Genomic DNA, 11569 nt, shown 5'->3' on the forward strand with positions numbered 1-11569 from the left:
TGAATATTCTACTCCAGTAACCGTAAACAGCGCCCCCACATTTATCACTAATAAACTACATTTTTCTCGGCAACAAATTAAATTTCTCCAGAATGTGCATTGCTTTAAGAGCGGTTTTAGTCAAATTCAAAGAATGGATTGTACTGTTGAAGAAAAATTTGTCAAAATGTATACGATTGATTCTGAATATTTTTCTCTAGCATGCACTTTGACACTGCAAGTCCCTGTACATTGACCTTTGAACTGAAACGTGTTCAGGCTGTGAAGGTCGAACGGTACCTGGTAAACATTTTTGGTCGTGTTTCACTCATTTTTTTCACATATAGAAGCATAAGAATCTACATTTTGTCTTCTTTAACCATGTCTTTTGCTACCCACGTACTTCGTAGAGGCCTTGCAACCGGTGTTTGGAGGATGGCTGCCATAAATCATATTACGGTGATCGGCGGAGGATCGATGGGGAATGGCATTGCCCAGGTAACTGAACCCACGCTGAAACTATATAATCAACGTAGACAGTAATTTCGTCTTTTGGTAGAGAAATATAATCCGTTCTATCACATACCTTAACACGGATTTTCACTTACCAAATATTTCATTGTTAACTTGACTTGTGAGATTTGGTTTTGTTTTATATAATGCTAGCCCAGTGCTTGGAATTTATTTCCGATTTCGTGACTTTGATCACCCGACCGTGGACTTTTGTTGTCACATAGATGTCGAATAAGAAAATAGTGGATTGATTGATACCACTGGACGCGTTAAATCTTAAATTACCAGTAGTTAAATGCACGTGCGCCCATGGCATGGCCACGTACAACAGTCACCTGTTCGATGAGGATCAGTCTGTTATGCATGAATTATATAACCAACATTTTATATTGATAAAGGCGTTTACACAACTCAGTGGCATGCATTTTCAATATAACTGAATTTTTGCATCAGAAAAGTTATTATGTGTTCACCGATATTATTATCCAATTCATAGTCCCCCTATCACTGTTCGATTATTCTACTAACAAAGTTATATATACATACGTCATGGAGGTCCTTCCTACGTCCATGTACATTCTTATGGGTATGTCATGTTTGAACAGCTTACTAATGTAATTAGATAATTTACTATAAGTGTTCAATACATCATGAATGAATGAGTAAAAGTGCAAGTTACCTGTAGTAAGGACATGTCAGTTGTTAATATTTAATTACTTCTAGGTGTCTGCACAAGCTGGTTACCAGGTAACCATGGTTGACCAAACAGAGGAGATCTTACAGAAATCTGTTGGTATTATTAGTAAAAGCTTGCAAAGGGTGGTTAAGAAGAAATTTGCTGATGACCCTGCTGTAAGTTGTGTTATCTGTGATATTTTGATGTTATTTTTATTTCCCAATATTTTCTTCGTTCAGCCAAGGAAAATACAGGTGGCCTAAGGGGGCTTTGTCACTACAAGTTACTTGACTCATAACGACAACCCATAGGTCTTGAGTTTTTTCGAAGAAAAATATTGGAGATAATTATACCAGTGCCAGTAATATCAAAGAAAAACAGGGAAAGTAATGGCAATTTTGAATGTTTTGACTCACATTTTGAACACAGCAGAACCAGTGATATAGACACATGTTGTGGTAACATAGACGCATGCTGTCATGACGTAGAACAACCAGAGTATATATTCCACATTTTTTGTTCAACTTGGCTCGTGCATGGTATAACTTATATCATTCAGTATGCACATTATGTCAAATTGCTGACAGTAATAGTGACTTCCAACTAACTTCTGACAATTTACATAATGAACCAAAGGAATGCTTAGAAACTGGAAGGACCAACCGGAGTCTTCTATCCTTGGTTTTCAAAGTTTGCAATCATTTCCAATGATTAGAATGATGCATCAATTTACACACAAATCAAACTAGACATTGAAGACAGGCAGTGACATTAATATTGTACTAGAGCAGTCTAATAGTGTTCAGTAAACCACCCACAAGTACTTCTCAACTTTTTTTCAACATGGCATAGGTCTGTGTACTCTTCGCTACCTTACATATCATAAAAACTGACAAAAATCACTCTTTGATTTGAGTTTTGCTTATTCCTTTATATATTATAGAAAGGTGAAGAATTTATGCAAGGTGTCATTGGTAAGATTTCAACAAATACTGATGCTGAACAGGCTGTAGCCAATACTGACTTGGTGATTGAGGCCATAGTTGAAAACATGGATATCAAGAAGAAGTTATTTACAGCCCTAGACAAAGCAGCAAAAGAGTAAGTATTGATTTGACCTCTGACCTCCCAAAGTTGAGGTCAGAGGTTGAGGTTTCAGAACTCCATCTATAGAGAAAGCTGATGCTGGTTAAGTTTCGCTCAGTACTCAAGTGTTTCATTTAGACAAAATGTAGCAAGAATTGTGATCTTGCTCTTACAGTGTAGAAAGTGTAGTTTCATATTGGTTTCTGTGTTGTTGTATCAAACAAAGTCAGTGAACGGTAACATGAAATGTGCAGTAAATTTTGATTAACCAGTTCTAGCATAATGTTAGTGTGAATGCATACCGATGATGGCATTAAAAGTTATCTTTGACATTTCAATGTAATCATATGTTTCTCTTCTTCTGTATCTATGCACTACCACTAGCTTTGATAATTCTGAATCATCTTTTTTACTTTTCTTGGTTACAGTACTGCTATCTTTGCAAGCAATACATCATCCTTGTCCATCACAGAGATGGCTAGCGTTACCGAACGTAAAGGACTGTTTGGTGGTTTGCATTTCTTTAACCCAGTACCAGTTATGAAATTAGTGGAGGTGAGAATTGACAATCTCTTAAACAGAATTGTTACTTTTTTACAGCCATTCATAATTCCTTGTCACACAGCAGTTTAATTAATCAACTTTAGCTACCAATTTCAGCATATTATATCAGACCTTGTTGAAAAATGTTTGTACTTCATTTTTGATAATTTACTTTTAAGCATTGAAGTAGCTACTTCCTGGACTTACAATTTAGGAGCAAACTAGTACAAATGAATTGATTTACCATGCATTTTAATTTTATATTTTGACACATTTTTTCATGCCAACTTTTCACAAATTGTGTGGAAGCGATTGTGTTGATTTGTAAACCATTTTATACACCATTATCAAATGAATTGTAGTTACATAACCATTATCAGCAAAAGTTTGAATCAGTACGTTATTTTATCAAGTACTGAATTTTTTGTGTGAAAATACGCCCCGGGTGACTATTTGGAAAATTGGGTATAACGCCACAATAGGACTAATCTGATAGGTGGCTATTGACCAATAGAATGTTTTGTTATGTGGAGCTAGATTTTTAAAAATTGACTGTACCCCAGTACCCATATATAAATACGCACAGTTAAGACTCCTCGAAATGACACAGGTTTAAAAAGAACTTTCTGTTATGTCAATAAGTTGAAGGACAGTGGCAGTTTATTAAGAAGTGCTCCATATTCACATAGAAAAAGTGACTTGATCAGACACTTTGCCAGTAGAAAGTACCTTTTTAAAACTTTTGATAGTTCATGATAGAGTGATAAACATGTTGTTTTTTTTACAACTGTCATTTGTAAAAGTTATGAATGCAGCTTAACCTGAAGTATGGTCATCATTCTAGTATTTTGTATTGTTATTATTCTATTCAGGTAGTACGTACTTCCCAAACTACAGATGATACATTTGATACACTGTTTGATTATTGTAAGAAAGTTGGTAAAACACCAGTCAATTGTAAGGTAAGTTAAAGTTTAAGAAATAGGATATTTGTATAAGCACAGATAATTTCATAAAAAAATGTTTCAGTACTGAACCCATGCACTAATATTAAAAAGGGGAATCTAAGTATAGGTATCGCTGGCATATATATATATATATATATATATATATATATATATATATATATATATATATATATATATATATATATATATATATATATATATATATATATATATATATATATATATATATATATATATATTATACAAGCTTTATTGGAAAAACAGCAATATCTCTGAAAATATTTATATGCATAGATAATATTAACCAAAAAATACACATTATGTTTATTTTCTGGAAGAGAAGCATTAAGTTTTACCATTACAATTTTACAGGACACCCCTGGTTTCATCGTAAACCGACTTTTAGTACCTTATCTAGCAGAAGCCGTACGTTTGGTAGAGAGAGGTAGGTATTTGTCAGTGGTGCTTTCAGTGTTTTTGATTAAGCTAATACATGTAAATGTTATAATGATATTAATGATGTTAGTTTTATGATGTTAGTTTTATGCAGTCCTTTCCAACACTTAGCCTGGAATCCAGTCATGAGGTTTTTGCTTTCACTTTTCTCCTACCACATCTGGTATTTTATGGTTCAAATCTTGCGCAGAGCTTTAGCCATTCAGGAATATATATATCAGCAGTGTGCACATGTGCAAAATACAATCTGTTAAGTATCCCATCGTCATGACATCTCGTACAGAACTCCCAATGCTTTTTAAGGATATATCTGCTGCAACCTACAGTTCACTGAATATCCAGCAATTCTCACCAATTTTTACTATCAGAGTAATCAGACATAAACTACTTGAATTCAGGCAAGTCTCACCAATGGACAGGGGTTTTATGAAATCAGTTATAGTATTTTCAAACTGAAGAATTGCAACTGATGGGTTTCTGAACACTCATTTTCATCAGTTTAGATATAAGTGACTTTTGATGTAAGGCGTTCATGTCCGAGTATACAAATCCAAGCCAGCTTTTCAGCTTACTGTGTTTTTCAAAACTCAAAACAGCACACTTGCAAGTGTTCATGCTTAATTTCACATGCTAGGTGCATATAATATAACCAGCGACAGGATAACAGAAAACAAGCAGAACTTAATAGAAACAGGGAACGTAAATAAACGAATTGGTGCATCATGTTTGAAGTACAGAGATGTGTTTTACAATTTATGGCTTGAAAGGAACAGTTCAGGTAGTGTACAGGTAACTGTTCTTGTTAAATCATGAAATGTAATACATGTCCCCTAGTTCAACAGACTGTGCCAAGTGTTATTATTTCAATTTATTTGCCCACTTTCCCTGTTTGGAACAAGCTGCACTTGTTCATTGTTAGCTTGTCGCTGTATCTTCGCTTCTTCCATTTTCACTGATTCTAGGTGATGCAGCTCCTAAAGATGTAGATACTGCAATGAAACTAGGTGCTGGTTACCCCATGGGACCAATAGAACTCGCTGATTACGTAGGACTGGATGTGAACAAATTCATCCTAGATGGTATGTGTTATACATTATGTTAATAAATGTTGTATTTATGTCAAACATAGGAGACGCTTCTCCACAAGACGTGGATGTTGCCATGAAACTTGGGGCAGGTTATATTATAGGTCCAATTGCACTTGCGGATTTTGTTGGACTTGATGTTTTCAAGTTTGTTATTGATGGTAAGTCCATCATGATCAGGTTTCTTACTAATACACCATAGTCTGGTTATCGGAAAGACAAAAGATTGTATAGTTTGGCCACTGGGAGTGCTGTTTGGAAAGTTTTAGGACAATTAACCATTCATGCACAAAAACATTTTGAAATGTCCACGAGCTTATTGTCTAATTACCGCACCCCAGAAATGAGGGCTATGATAGTGGAGTACTGCAGCCGCCTTTGAAAGAGTCGTCATTTCCCAGTGATTCATGGCAAAATTTAGTTGTCTTCTCAACCAATTACAGCATTCTACTAACTTTTTTCAGATCATGTATTTTTTAAGGTACTCACATAATTGTTTTAATGCACAGTTTATTTGTTGACTTCCTCATGTACTCCACTATGATGTAGCCCTCTTTTTGCTCATGTGGGGGCTCCTTTTGTGACTTCAAGTTGGGTAATTGCAACATTGCATGTTAGGTAAAACACATGTATAAACATGTCTCAGCTGCTGCTGATTTTCATTTTACAAATTTAGATTCACAAAAAAATTGTCTTAATTCGATTTCAGGCTGGCATGAGCAGTTTCCAGATGATGAACTCTACAAACCCAGTGCTCTTCTAAATAAATTAGTTAGTGAGGGGAAACTTGGAAGGAAAACCGGAGAAGGATTTTACAAATATTAATTCCATGTTCAGTCTTCACAAATTTCTATGCTTGATACACATATTTGGTGATTTTCTTCAGATTTTGCCATCAGCAAAGTTTTGTGAGTAAAGACTCTTTTTGTAGGGGCATTTGTTTTATGTTCACTTCACAGCAATGCAAATTTATACAATTAATGATGTATCTTCTTGCAATATAGTTTTGCATTTGAGTACATGTATATGATATATATAATTGTTAAATTTCTGGAAACATTGCAGACAGAATTCTTGTTACCTGAAATAGAATTTAACCACCTAGGTGTGTCATTAAAGTAATGATCATTCAATTTCTTTTGGTTGACACTATATGGCTTCCACTTCATGTGCTATTCATTCATTACTACAGTTGTGCGTGAAATCATAAAGTCAACCATTTTGTTCTATTTTGACGCTAGCTTCGGGTAAAACGTTATTGCAAGTATTTGCAGAATTACTATTAGCAATTGTCAGCTGAAATAGAGTTGTACTATCCAGACACTCTGTTGATAAACAACAGCTATCTTTGGCTTTTTGGTTGGCACTATGATTTCTGCATGCATTACAAATGAATTTCTGTAGGTGTGCTTGAGAATAACTTCATCTTGATCCAGTCTCGGTTACCCAGTTGCCTGTGTGGAGTCATTTTTGCACTAAGATTTTTGTACAGAGTTCACTGTAGTCGTTTGGTTGCCAGTTTTGGTTGTGCAGTAGAGGCTAAGTAACCATGGGTCATCATTCACTTTAAAATGGATTTCATTTCAAATTCACTGTAATGTAAAACAAATCATCGGTTGGGAGAAATTCACTATTTTCAAGTTGACTGGATCACTTCTTTGTCATTCAGTACTTAGTATTATTTGATCTGTAGATTTTTTAGACACGTCCAAAAGGTCAAATGTTATGTATTATAACAAAACGAAAGAATAAACATCGGAATGATTTATAAAAAAAAATAACTTGTATGGATCTGGGTCGGTATGTTTCTATGCATTTCTGTTTGTATGTTGTGTTGGTATGGTTATCCTCCACAATTACTGTTATACTTATCTGTGATCCATCCATGCTGCCCCATCACATTGCATTGGCTACTGAAATGCCCACCTTACCCACTAGCCCCATTCATCTGCAAGTCCAGTCAGGCTTCTTTCTGCCTGTAGTGTGTATGAAGTCATAGTTACCAAAATCTCTGTCGTGAGGAAGAGATTGGGGTAGCCACAATGTCATTTTCTGCAAGGATATATCCCTTAAAATCTTTGCAGGAAATCCCCAAAAATGACGCACGTGCCAAGTGCAGTAGTTCTTGTTTACCATACCAGAATTCAAACTTACTTACCAAGGTGGCCAATTTTTATGTAGTAAACTTGTCTTTCTACTGGAGTGGTATTGGATTTTAATGAATGAATAATCAAGTGTATTCCTAGGCAGAAATAAGTCTGACTGGACTTTCTAATTACAGTGCAATAGTAACAACAGCAAGACAGTATACTAATAGTTCAGCAGAGCCTCCAATGTCGTAAAACCGCTAGCCTCTCACCTTACAGCGGAATGTCAATCCAGGAAACCAAAACATTTTCATTAAGTTTGGGTACTGGAGAGTCAAGTCATGGTTTTCCTACATTATATGCGATTTCAGAGAAACATCAAGTTGTTCCCCATTTGGGGATCTTTGTCGTGGGTCAGTTTCCCTCATGGGAGTCAGCATACATGTTTATGCAATGGTTGAACAATGAATATTCATGACCCCTAAGAGCCTATCACCTTCAGTGAAAACGTAATGATTATTTATTGTTCAACCATGAGTCAATGTGGTTCACGGCAAAGATCCTCAAATGGGGGACAACTTAAAGGTGATTCAAAATGCTCACAATCACTATTGCTATTTTGCTAGACGACATGTTTGTGAAACGTATTCTGGTTTTAAAACTTTAAAAAAGCGTCTGCAAACACCTTAAAATGATCTTTTTTCAGTCAGTTTCCTTCGGATTTACTTCGAGAGTTTTCGGGTATTTCCGGTCCCACCTAGACCACCGGATTTTATGACGTCATAAGGAGACATGGTTAGCTCGTAGCCTATGACGAGCGTAGTCAACAGGTGAATAAAACTCAACAGCATTGTGAAAAAATACATTGGTAGTGGTTGTAATAGACATCAGTAAACAAAAACTACAGTCTACATGTCTTATTAACCAACATTTACCGATATTTACTCACACTTCTTGACTAATTGTCAGTGTCTGTGGGTATAAATGCTAAAATATTATGTCCCCATATTATGGCAAAATAAATCCGGCTAGACCAGATATACATAAACACTTGTAATGTCGGGTGTTTCACATTCAGGAAAATATACTCATGCCATGCACGCGAGAATGTAATCGTGTAAGACTCAGATCTACGCTCGGCAGGTTGCTGAACAAAAGTCGAGGGTGACAGTATCTCCGGTCCGGTTCCTCGGGCGTAAATGCTCTCGTTGTGCACTTCGGTTACATAAATTCATAATATAGAAAGAAAGTCCAGACGGTCTATAGCTAGTATGCATGAAGAGCCACGCACACGTAAATTACTGCGAGTATAAAACGCATCCTGGACTGAATAGAAGAATAATGGGCACAATATACCATATTTTAATATCTCGGCCGGGTTTTGGACTCATGCAAAATAGATTGGGAGACTTCAATAGCGAAACTATTGAAGTGTACGTGCAAGGTTGGGTTGGAGAAAATGGCCGTTTTAATACTGTCTTTTTCACACCGATGTGCTATAAGTCAGATCCCACAGGTGCATTTCACCCTATTCACGCTTGCTCTACTGTATATTGTATGTATGGCTGCGCACATTGTGATTCATAGCAAGGCATTGAAATAGCGGTTGAACCCTTCCTTGTGTTAACACCCCTTGTAATTTCTACTCACAAACTCAGACTCAAACTATAGTGGTCTGAGTCACAAAGAATTGTTTTGAACTCTGGTAGTGTTCTTTATATCGGTTCCCACAATGCACAGAGATATTTCTGAATCTATTATGTGTTTTGAATCTATTGTGAAAGTCTGCCCCGAGGACGTAGATTCACACAACCACCCCGAGGAGTTGTCAGGTCGCTGAACTAAACTACCGACAATCTGCTAGGCCGCTGAGATTTCATCGACATAATAGAAAGCTTTCCATCATGACCAGCACTAAAACTTTCTCTGTCGTAGACTATGTTATATTGGGTTGCGTCTTGTCGATTTCGTCAGGGATCGGCGTCTACTATGGGATTGTAAGTCGAAAACGGCGTTCGTCAAAGGACTTTCTGTTGGCTGGCCGAAACATGGATGCTTTACCTGTCACCATGTCTCTTATCGTCAGCTTCATTTCCTCCATTACCGTAATAGGAACTCCCGCAGAAATTTACTTGAATGGAACCATGTTTGTCTTGTACTCAGTAAACTACATTACTTCTGCTGTTATTGCTGCGCACTTGTTTATGCCAGTTTTCTATAACCTTAATATTACAAGCGTTTACGAGGTAAGTTCCATCGTCGCAAGCACGACCGTTTTACGGTCCCTGCTCAGTGTTTTATTTCGAAAAAAAACAATAGCTCTGGTTTGTGAGAATGGGTAAGTTCCTGTACAAAGAGTACGTACGTTGCTTGGTCTAATCACAGGGAACAGGATGAATAGTTACTTTTGCTTGCGATTTTCCGGATTTATAATACGATTTTCTTATTTTTACTATATTTCCAATAAAAGTTTTGAATATTGCCATCATAACTATTTTTTCCTCCCACTGTACACGGACTGTCGTTAGTGGGAGCAGGAGATGTTTACACTCACTGCGCAATTTGGGCAAATAACCGGTGAGTTTGTTCAAGGATTACCAATCTACTAATTAATGCAAAGTTGATAAACTCTAAGACTGAAAACGGTAGAAAATCGGGGGGGGACAGAGAGGAAACAATAGTTATGATGGCAATATTTATTGGGGACCTGATAGGATAAAGGTTGCAATGTGAATGATTTAATCCTATGCGCTTATGCAATGGATTGTATGTGCCCAGGGACTTGAGGAAGTAAAAGGGCCTCTGTGCCGCTAAAGATCCGTGCCAAGGGTAATAGTTTGTAACTTTGATCACAAAGTGCGAAAGCGCTATATAAAAACCCGACAATACTGGTAATGTGTATAATATTATGTCGTGTGTCTGGAAGACAAAGCTATCCCCTACGCAAACAACTTTTCGGAACAATATACTCATCGGTTACTTTGTCAGCCAAATTAATAGTGTCATTTATACATAGGAATAAAGATATGATGATAAAATCGAGTTCCTTTTCCGTCGCATTTCATTCTTTATTCAGGCAGCGAGACCTCTATAATGTTTGAATGAAGAAACGACCGTCAAATATTGAATGAAGGTCGTGCTATACATACATGAAATGCATCAGAATGAGCAGTGTTGTAAAACAGTAAGGCAGGGCAGACATGTATCTACATGTTATACTAGGTGTCCTCGTAGGTCCAAAAAATATGAAAGTCTTTGTTCTGTGAAATGGATTCAAGTACATGAAAGTTTAAATTGTGGTTTTGAGTTTATCTACTGACCTGCGAAAAAACACCAGTGCGTTTAGTTGAATCAAGTGAGCCAGGAAAGACTTCACACACACACACACACACAAATTAACACAAAAAACTGTAAAAATACATCTGATACAAAAAATAACTGGCGGTGCCTTTGGTGTAGGGTCACACTATACTTTTATCAGTTTGTTTACATCTGTGTAAATTATAATGTAACAGTAACATTCGTACTCAACTGTTATACCACAGTTAGTTGTCTGTGGTTATACCATGTAGTAGTCTATCTACAAACAGTTATGGGGTCCTGGCCTCTATGCTGTTTGTGTTTATGCTTGGGTGATTCACCTGCACTAAATACATTAATAATGTGCATGTCTTTGCATAAAACTTGTCTCATTCCTGCACACAAGCAAACGCACCGGTGTTTTTTCGAAGGCCTATAACCTCGCGATACTTGTCGTTTTGCATGCTATTGTATTTGATGCACTGTTTTCCACGTCTTAACGTTGTCTTCAATTTATGTGGTATTTTGTGGAGGTGAAGGGTCGGTGGAGATAATAGACGATCTATCAATCTATAAATCATGGCACCTCACATTCGCTGTCGTATTGCAAAGGAATGAGAGATGACAGGAGCATAGAATTTTGTCAAATTTATGTTTGAAATCTGAACACCCAGAAACATTATGACCTTGCAGTTTGTTGTCAAGTTACACTTTTTCATAGAATTTTTAACAGAATTAACGAAAGTTCGTGTTTTCACCCCAAAAACACACCCATTTCTGGTGAATGTGAAATAAGCAACAATACAATAAAATCCACATAATTACCTCTCTGAAATTAATATAGTTTTAGATAGTTATCATTATGCATTTTTAGAC

General features: G+C 36.5%; 2 protein-coding genes across 2 annotated transcripts in view; both read left to right on the top strand.

The window, feature by feature from the left end:
• The first annotated feature begins 250 nt into the window (after positions 1–250).
• On the top strand, positions 251–7055 carry LOC144452184 (hydroxyacyl-coenzyme A dehydrogenase, mitochondrial-like). Its single transcript, XM_078143226.1, has 8 exons — positions 251–477; positions 1216–1344; positions 2112–2269; positions 2683–2809; positions 3670–3759; positions 4138–4210; positions 5184–5300; positions 6016–7055. The coding sequence occupies exons 1-8, from the start codon at positions 361–363 to the stop codon at positions 6129–6131; spliced, it is 927 nt and encodes a 308-aa protein (XP_077999352.1). The 5' UTR covers positions 251–360; the 3' UTR covers positions 6132–7055.
• Positions 7056–9162: 2107 nt separating this feature from the next.
• LOC144452179 (sodium-coupled monocarboxylate transporter 1-like) overlaps positions 9163–11569 on the top strand; it is an 11992-nt gene continuing 9585 nt past the window's right edge. The window contains exon 1 of the mRNA XM_078143220.1: positions 9163–9639. Coding sequence (XP_077999346.1) covers positions 9298–9639 — 342 coding nt within the window. The 5' untranslated portion in view covers positions 9163–9297. The remainder of the gene's footprint in view (positions 9640–11569) is intronic.

Source organism: Glandiceps talaboti, chromosome 22, assembly GCF_964340395.1.
Source record: "Glandiceps talaboti chromosome 22, keGlaTala1.1, whole genome shotgun sequence".
Lineage (NCBI taxonomy): Eukaryota > Metazoa > Hemichordata > Enteropneusta > Spengelidae > Glandiceps > Glandiceps talaboti.